Source organism: Mchenga conophoros, linkage group LG17 (genome assembly GCF_057382185.1).
Source record: "Mchenga conophoros isolate Kocher_MC1m ecotype Shallow Benthic linkage group LG17, M_conophoros_male_GT1.1, whole genome shotgun sequence".
Lineage (NCBI taxonomy): Eukaryota > Metazoa > Chordata > Actinopteri > Cichliformes > Cichlidae > Mchenga > Mchenga conophoros.
The window spans coordinates 27,006,336-27,015,399 of NC_140542.1; the positions used below are offsets into that span (position 1 = coordinate 27,006,336).

The following is a 9,064-nucleotide window of genomic DNA, read 5'->3' on the forward strand; positions in this document are numbered from 1 at the left end:
TAACACAAGGTGTGACCGCCTTTGCCTAACAGAGTTCAACACAGCTTGAACTCTCTTAGTGAGCTTTCTTCTGATTTCTTTAAGTAGCCTTCAGGAACTGTTCTCCAGGCTTCTTGAAGGATATTCAAAGCTCTTCTTTGGATGTTGGCTGCCTTTTGTTCTATTCTCTGTCAGGATGATCCCACACTGCATTAATAATATTGGGATCTGGACTCTGAGGAGGCCAATCCGTGAATGAGACTTTACTGCAATGGCAGCGTATTTGGGATCATTGTCATTTTGAAATATGAAGCTGTTGCTAAACAGAGGCTTTCCAGATTATGTTGCATTCCCAAACCATGACAGAGCTTCCACCTTGTTTTACAGACCTTATTTTGTAGATGGATCAGCTGAAAGGTCAGATCCATCTCTCAGGCCCCGTGTCAGCGCTTTTCTTCAAATGCAAAAACAAATGTTACAGCGCGGACACAAGTTTTGTTTTTTCACATTTTTTAAGGATACATGATGATGAGATATGGCAAGTGTTTAGCTAATGGCTCTTTGAGAATCACCTTATTGACACACAGAAAATATTTTAAGCCTGTCAACCTGTGTTGCATCTAGAATTCCTCGCAGATTCACAGCAAACTGCTGGTAACAAAGTGCCTAAAGATACATTTTAAAATTGGTTCTTTGCTAAGGTTTTTTCAGTTAGGTGTAAAAACCTTAAAAGAAAGTCTGACTCCTTGGAAAAAATATGCAGAGAAATGAGAGTTAGCTGAAGAGATTCGCACAGTGCTGTAGGTACAGCTATTGTTTAAACTGTTTATGGTTCAGCATGATAACATGCCAGCATCATTTGCATGTATTTAAGCATAACAATAGACAGTTTTGATCTTATGATCAGACGATTTAAAAAAACATCAAGAGACCAACAAAAGTGTTCCACATTGTTCTCTGGGGGATGTGTTCAGCAATTTTAGTCCAGACCATCTACTACTGCAGTTATTAGCAACCCTGGAGAGGGCAATCACGGAAATAGTGGACGAATCAGACTAGGGTAAAATGAGAGTAACACAATAGCCACCATGGTTTCAAAAAGTAGCCCATGCTACTTCCCTGTTGTTAGTGAGTGCAGTAACTGACCTCTTTAGTGATAAAGAAAGACCAAATACCAGTGTTGATATAATAATACAGGCTATACCACTAATGAAAAAGCCAGACGAGCAACTTAATGGAGCAAGCTCCTCATCCCACACAGTCCCACACAGTGCCACAACCAGCACACAGCTGTCAGGCCTTGGCTGCACCCCGACAGGTTGTGGTCTTTAATTTATGGAGTTTCACCCTGAATGGAAGCAGGGAAAGACAAAGTGGGAGCGGGGACAAGGTTTGTGGTTCTTTGTTTTTATCAGCCTGCTGCACAGGCAGGAAACACACATGTACCACGCACTCACACTGACATTTGCATGCTTGTTCTCACTCACTCTCTCACACACACACACACACACACACACACACACACACACACACACACACACAATTAACTGTAATAAGGTAGTGTTTTTTTATTGGGGGAAAACTGTGTTAAAGAGTAAAAACATCTTAGAATTAAAATGCAAATCACATCATCTGAGTGAAGCTAACATAACCCTAACATAAGTTATAATCTCTGCAGGTCCACATCTTTGTTTCCATGACGTTTCCAGCTGTGCACTCAGGCCTGACTGCCTGCAAACTTTAACTGAGCTGAAAGGGGAACTTCAGGAACTAGTCAGTTGATATTTAAAACTCCACGCCTGTGAAAAAGAACTTCTCAAAAAGCCAATGTTTATTTGAACAGGGGGGTTAGCTCTGTGGTGCGGAAAAAAGAAGAAAGAAAAAGACTCAGGCTTACTTCGACAGTGATCGCATTATTAACCATTAACCTTTATAATCCCGTTTATCTGAAGCTGCATTAAAAGCATTCTGCTCGATTGAAAATTTATATGCTTGTGGCTTTTTTATTTGGCTTCAACTCCACACAGAGTCCTTGTACACCTGAATATGAAGCTTGTTTTCTTCTATTAATAAGTACATAACTGTAAACCGTGCCAGCTGTTTCTCTTTAATGATCATGTTTATTGTACAGAAAAAATAATGACTGTTTTTAGTGCTTTTCTTTCTGATTTTAACTTAATTTTTTTTTTTGTTTAATGCATCGGAAATTCTAGGATTGCACTTTTTGTGCGGCGTAGCGATAGAATTTCAGATTAAAGTTGCATTAGTAAACTTTGAATTGGCTAAATAAATGATCGAAAAATGACGCTACAGTGGATGTAAAAGTTACAGTGGAAGATAAGTTAAAATCCACTTTTTGGTTCTTTTAGTGTTCTGTGAATTTATTGTAATATCTTCTAACTTTTTAGGAAGATTCTAATTTATTTATCTGCAGAAGACGAAAGCCACAATGGAAAATTTCCTGCAGCTCCACTGACTCATATTTCATTCTTCCAAAAAGCGAATAACTGGACAGCCCAGATTATAGATATGTTAGTGACATCTCGCCCAGTATGCAAATTCTTAGGTAAGGCTGAGAATTGGTGTTATCCCTGGTTGGAGCACGCAATAAAAGAGGTTTTTGTTCTTGGTAGATTGTAATCTGCGTGATTAGAGAGAGAGAGAGAAAGTGATGCTTAGAAGTCTATCTGGTCTGTGCTTCCAAAAAAGAAGAAGTGCGGTACATTAAAACATTTAAATTGACCGGCCTCTCTTTCTATTATGTGGCTGAACGGCAAACGGGTATTGGAGGTCTCCTACATATATATACCTGTCCAAAGTGTGCACCTGCACTAGTGTAGCAGCGCTCACCGGTAGGGACAGAAATGGCCTCAAGTGAGGGAAACACATACAAATTGGTGAGTTAGAATAAATGCTAATTACAAATGTTTCGATTTTTAAATAAATATTAAATGCATTTCATGCTTTATTATTATTTTACCTCTTTATATTATTTTGTATAAAATGAGGCGGATTTGTATTTCAGACATCTTTGGACAGTGACATCAATCAGCACTTTCAGGATGCAATCGATGTGATTCAGCAGCATTCGAACAATTCATACTACGATTCAGGTGAACTTTACGGATCTGTTAGATTGATTGAATTGTTTTTATTTGGGGAGGGGTTCTTTGTGCTGAGGTAAAAAACACAATTTGAGTCTTTATTCTTAAAGTTTTACATGATTTTTGATGTACTAAAGTTGAAATTGTCTTTTCAGATTATTCATATTACGAGAATCTGGGAAGTCACCACCAATCACTGCAGTGTCAGATCTCCTGTTGCCTCGTCACACACCAGTCTGAAGTCCCAACTCCTGTTTATGACTGGAATGACATGGCTGTAAGTGTAAAGCATTGATAAGTTTGAGAACAGAGATTATAGAAATCTGGATATTTATATGAAATGTGTTTTTTACAGCAGCAGTCTTGGCCTCAGGTCATACCCGATGTTGCGTTGAGTCACTCAGTGCAAAATGAATCCCCACATTTTTACTCCATCTTACCACCACAAAGGAATGGCAAAGGTGATCAGTGTTTTAAAAACACCTGAAAATTAGTTGTTGTTACACTTTTTTGTGCAATCAAAACTGAAACGACGGTGTTGTCCGTCTCCTCAGGTCGGAAGAAGCTCAGACTTTATGAATACCTGCACGAGGCTCTGAATGACCCCAACATGGGCGACTCAATCCAGTGGACGGACAGCGGCAGCGGCACCTTCCACTTCATCTCCAAAAACAAGGAGAAGCTGGCTGAGTGCTGGGGCCAGCGTAAGGGCAACCGCAAGACTATGACCTATCAGAAAATGGCAAGAGCTCTGAGAAACTACAGCCGTACTGGGGAGATCATCAAAGTACGCCGCAAACTCACCTACCAGTTTAACCCAGACATCCTGCACAGGCTCGGCTCTGCACATGTGCCCATGCACCTGCCCCGTCACCCTCCACAGGAGGAGGCCCACACCCAGCAGCACAATCCGTCCGAGCAGAGCTACTGCGGCTCTGCGGCAGCAGACTGGCACAGCTGGTACGCTCACTATCAGCCGCACGAAGATTACGACCTGGCCGCAAGCTTCACCTCACACACCAAACTCTGAGGTGGCGGAGAGCTCTCAGGATGTCAAAGTTTTCAAAGACTCAAATATTTTCGTTACATGCTGGATCCTGGTTGTAAAATGTATTAATTTACAAAAAACCTATAAAAATGTTTTTTTTGTTTTCTTTTCTTTTGTTTTTTTTATTTCAATACCTTTACTGAACAACATACACATTTTCTGGCAGTTGCAACCAGTACTGTGTGGATTATTTAGCATACTGTTTGCTTACCAGATTGACTTCAAGGCAGCAGCAACAAAAGTTAAGAGTAAAATTAACCTCACAGAACCAAATCAAAGTGGTTTTCCTTAGAGGTTTTCTTTCTGGATCCCTATTTATTCAAAGCATGTCATTATTTGAGAATTTGGGACAGAAAAAGTAACAGACTTTGTAAATTGATTCTGTATGCTGTGATTTAGAAGTGTTTGTGTACATTATTTAAGTTGCTTTTAGTAGTATATGAAAGAGATTTCACTGTATATTACTTGTAAATAAGACTTTAATATTCTCATTTTGTAATTTATAACAAAATAAATTTAAACTGTATTGCTTTAGCAACACTTTAGTTGGATGATACAGGCACATACTTTTAAAGAAGGGGTAAAGTTAAAATGACGGATGATCCAAAGCCATCAGTTAAAATCAAGGATGTCACTAAAATTTTAATTTGTATACTTGTATTTCTTTTATTGCTAATATTAAAAAAAATTTTTTAGCAATTAGTGAACTGAAATTCATGATTACAAATCTGTTAGCGTCTGTAGTGCCTCTTTTACTCTTCCTTTCTTTTCTTTTTTTTTTAAACCTATGTGGATCTCGTGCATTTAGCATATTGTTTTACTTTAATATGCTCCAGTTTTCCTTTTGCCTTTTGGATTGTTTTTATGTCACTGTAAGCATTCAACAACACTGTTGTAAACATTTTTACATGTCCAAATAAATCAGAGTAAATTAAATCAAATTCAGTTCAATTAATGTTGACAGGAACCAGTAGCTGGTTAATGTTTCTTTAAAAAGAAAGATTGACTGAAGGTGTGTATAGAGCCTGAAGTAAATAAGTAAAACTTTTTTTTTTTTACAGACAAAGTCACAGAATAAAACATGAAAATATAAAATCTTTTTTTTTTAAATTCTAATATAGCAAAAAATGAAAACCTGGAATTTAGTTACATTTTTTCAAACTATATTTTAATTTGATTAGTTTACAGCCTTCATAATTACCATCATATCACCACTATATTATTCAAGATTTACCACCAAACATGTTTGATATACTAATTAAAAAAAAGGTAATAATGTTTAAAATTCTAATGATCATTTTTATGTACATGTAAATAGTAAGTGGAAAATATATTTCATGGTTGCACTAATCTTTATCCATAAATACTAAGATATAATAATTTAAAATGTAAGAATTTAATCATTTTCTCAGTATTGTTCAGTTTTGCTGATATGAAAATATCATCTTTCAATGATTCAACATCTCTCCCAAAAAAAATAAAAACTCAAAATAAAGCTACACGCTGCTATTATCGTACAAAAATATATTTTTTAAAAACATGTTGAAAGATTTGGCACCGTCTCCAATGGAGTGAAATATTACAACAGGCACACAAAATATGAAATTAAGACACATCCTGTGAGGAAAAATGTGTCAGCAAGTGTGTGTTTTCCTGAATCGAGAGCATTGTGTAGAAGCTGCCTCCAGGCCAGGTCTTATCTGGTTCAGCGGGGAGGATGTGGTCAGTGCTGGGAGGCTTTGTTGATGGGTTGACTGGTGCTTGTGTCGGGGGCTTTGTGGGATGGTGGTCATTGTTCCTGCGAGCCCAGGGTAGAAAACGTTTGGTTTTATGTATGCAGAAAGCCCGCTCCCGTGGGGGGTATAATAAGAGTCCCCGAACTTGAGTGTCTCAGTGTCAGTTGTGTGTAATTCTCCCATTCTGCAAGGACGGTACAGCATTCGACTCAACCTTATCAGTGATGGTAAAGAGAACTTCCAACATCTTTTCAATTCTGACATATTCAAGGCTGGTTTTATATTATTTACATCTATCAGAGTTTTTTCCAGGAGACTCAGTCTGATTTGGAGGTTATATTAGAGTTCCTCGAGGAGTATCACAGACAAAACAATGCAGAAAATGGTAAGTGGAAACTGGAAATCTATTAATTATTCACTGATTTTATTTGACTACAGCTTCTAAGTAATTTTCTGCTTTTTCTGACAGACAAGGTGCATTGGACGGCTATGGAGGAAAGAAATGTACCTGCAGACGAAACATGCAAGCATTGCTGGGCATACTATGAGCCACCTGTATGCATCAATAATTTGTATTTTAGCACTAGTTTTCTCTCACATATTTGAAGGCTGGTAAGCACTCTGCAATTGGAAATTCTGTTGATTCTCTTTTCTTCTCTTCATCTTTTTTCCCCTAATTGAAGAACATCAAACCTACACTCCAGCCTTTCCTTGCACAAGATGCTCCAGCAGGACTCGGCCAAAACACAACAGCAACACTGTCTGAGCGTGGGCCAATGCCAAGCTTCACGACAACAAGAAAATCAACCAAACACCCAGCCGCAGCAAGGGGGAGTGGTGAGTTCTGCTTTTTTTGGTCACTGGATACTGTTATTGTCTCTGTTGCTATCAGTATGAGGGAAATAATACCAAGAGAGCAAATAAGAGACCTTCCCTTTACCGTAAAAAACAATGGAGCCGTGCATCGCTTACCACAATAGCTGTTTTTACATATCTATCAGATAATCACACTGTTTACAGCTTTAGCCTCTCCACTAAATGGCATCCCATCACTGAAGAGATTTTCTGGGAATATGTGACAATTGAGGAAACGATTAACTGTAATCTGTAGTAACTGTTTTGGCACAGCTGCCATGATTTTCGATAAGTCTTTCTTTAAATCCACCTTCATCATACAGGCTACTTACTGTTTGCATAATGGCTGCAGGTAAAAGGGTGCGACTCTTTCACTTCCTTTTTGAGATGCTGGAGAATCCAAACATGGCCCACTGTTTGTCCTGGGTGCCAGCTGCCGCCGGTGTTTTCCGCTTTTCCTCCAGGAATAAGGATCAGGTGGCTGCACTGTGGGGACAGAGAAAAGGCAACAAGAGACTCATGACCTACCAGAAGATGTCCAGGGCGCTAAGAAACTACGCCCGGTCTGGAGAGATCTTCAAGGTGAAGAAGAAGCTCACCTATCAGTTTAGCCGAGACACCCTGATGTTGCTGCAGAAATGTCATCGAGATTTGTAATGTAGGCTCGGTTTTCTGTAGCTCACATCATGTCAAGTGAACTGTGCTTTTTTTTCTGTTTATCTCAACTTGCATTTCCTACATTTTTCCATTTTTACTCAGACTATTGATGGCTTGTGGTGTAAATATCAAAAGAATAAAGAAATATTTTACTGTTTCTATCATTATGGAGTTTGACTTTTAAACTTTTTTAATAGTAAATGTCCCAATCATGTCCCAATTATTCTGGTTTATGGAGGTAAGAACGGTGCGAGTGTTGAAACAAAGATGTGCTTATTAATGTTTTTAATTCAAATTTCCAGAGACTTTATCAGGGCTGAGACAAAATGTATACATACATATGAAGTTTTGGCTTTTTACTTTCTGCCGGACCACCTCCATTTTTAAATTTTTTTTGAAAACTTTTACATAAACATGGAAGTTTTACGATCCATGTGCCACATACAGAGCTGAAATCACTCACCATTCACCTAATTACACATTTGAAGCTTACATTTTATAAAGAACAGGTCCACATAATATTTGCATGTTTCTGATGCGGCTTCAGGAAATATTAAATGAATCAGCTGAAAGACTAGATATCTCTTTCAGGTCCTGTATCAGGGTTTTTCTGGATTTTTTTCCTATTTCTTAAAGAAATAACTTTGAGATAATTTTCACCTGCTACATAGCATGCTGAGACATGCCAAGTTTTTGGCTGAAAGCTCTTTGGGAATCACCTTTTTTGCTTGTCAAACTGTGTTATCTTAAGCATTTTTTGTAGGTTGAACTAAAGAAATGGACACAAATTATGTGTTTTTGCAATGCACGTGCAACTGTGAGTCACAAAGTTCATAAAGACAGAACTTAAAATTGACCCATTGTTAATTTTCTGTTATGTGTACACCCAATACTGGTTCATCCCTTGAGTTAGGTGGCTTTTATGGCCTTTTTTAGTAGCCTTAAGTAGCTTAAATGGTAAATGGTAAATGGCCTGCATTTGTATATGCGATGTGGTGAAAAAGCCACACAGAGGTGGGCTATTTGATGTTTATTTTTTATGTTATTTATTCAGCATGTTAATGGCCCGCTTTGCAAGACAGCTATATATTTCATAACTCGACATTATACTTGATGCCCAGCTACAGCATTGATTTAGCATGGAAAACACACTGTTATCCTAACTGTCTGTAATCTAACGATGCAATTGAGCATCACAGTTTCAAGCCCGGAGCATATGCATACAGGTGCAGTTAATTAACTCTGCTTAGGTTTCATGTGAATCCCCAGTCCTCAATATCTGTATACGATCTAGAATACAAAATAACCAACAGAGGGAGAGAAATGTGAATTAAGTTCCGTTCGTTGACCACTGAAGTCCTGAAATTTCAAATCCACATGGGTAAGGTCTTTACACGGGCCGATAGTTTGTAATTATTCCTTACTAAATATAATTTCTTCTGCAAGCATGTTTGCATATGTCCTAAAAATGCATCTCTCCAAAATACACTTTTGGTTGTGAGTATTTTACAGGAAAAACTGTAGTTTTCAGTCACACGTTCTCTTGGAAACAGAGTTGCTTTTGTCTCTCTCAATGGACAGAAATGTGAATTTGCACTTGTTTTTTTCCTCATGTGATGGATTTGATGGCTGCTAGAAGCCAGAGGGTGTCAGTGTAGTCCTTTTCAACGCCTCCAGCGTCCATT

The 9,064-nt window shown here is 38.1% G+C and overlaps 2 protein-coding genes across 3 annotated transcripts; both read left to right on the forward strand.

Moving 5' to 3' along the window:
• The first annotated feature begins 1,413 nt into the window (after positions 1–1,413).
• On the forward strand, positions 1,414–5,166 carry spic (Spi-C transcription factor (Spi-1/PU.1 related)). 2 transcript variants are annotated; one of them, XM_085251729.1, is made up of 5 exons: positions 1,414–2,876; positions 3,005–3,092; positions 3,239–3,360; positions 3,442–3,544; positions 3,638–5,166. In XM_085251729.1, the coding sequence occupies exons 1-5, from the start codon at positions 2,844–2,846 to the stop codon at positions 4,111–4,113; spliced, it is 822 nt and encodes a 273-aa protein (XP_085107855.1). In that variant the 5' UTR covers positions 1,414–2,843; the 3' UTR covers positions 4,114–5,166. The 2 variants fall into 2 exon arrangements, with proteins under 2 accessions (XP_085107855.1, XP_085107854.1); XM_085251728.1 differs by having other exon boundaries at positions 3,439–3,544; positions 3,638–5,165.
• Positions 5,167–5,760: 594 nt separating this feature from the next.
• Positions 5,761–7,379, forward strand: spi2 (Spi-2 proto-oncogene). Its single transcript, XM_085251090.1, has 5 exons — positions 5,761–5,853; positions 6,168–6,252; positions 6,337–6,422; positions 6,551–6,708; positions 7,046–7,379. Exons 1-5 carry the CDS (start codon positions 5,761–5,763, stop codon positions 7,377–7,379), a joined length of 756 nt encoding a protein of 251 aa, XP_085107216.1.
• Positions 7,380–9,064: the final 1,685 nt, after the last annotated feature.

Coding starts and splice junctions, on each gene's coding strand:
- spi2 (XM_085251090.1), top strand. CDS start 5,761: ATGTGTCAGCAAGTGTGTGTTTTCCTGAATCGAGAGCATTGTGTAGAA. Junction 6,423..6,550: donor GGGCATACTATGAGCCACCT/GTATGCATCAAT, acceptor CCCTAATTGAAG/AACATCAAACCTACACTCCA. Junction 6,709..7,045: donor GCAGCAAGGGGGAGTGGTGA/GTTCTGCTTTTT, acceptor TTCATCATACAG/GCTACTTACTGTTTGCATAA.
- spic (XM_085251728.1), top strand. CDS start 2,844: ATGGCCTCAAGTGAGGGAAACACATACAAATTG. Junction 3,093..3,238: donor CAATTCATACTACGATTCAG/GTGAACTTTACG, acceptor TTGTCTTTTCAG/ATTATTCATATTACGAGAAT. Junction 3,545..3,637: donor ACCACAAAGGAATGGCAAAG/GTGATCAGTGTT, acceptor CCGTCTCCTCAG/GTCGGAAGAAGCTCAGACTT.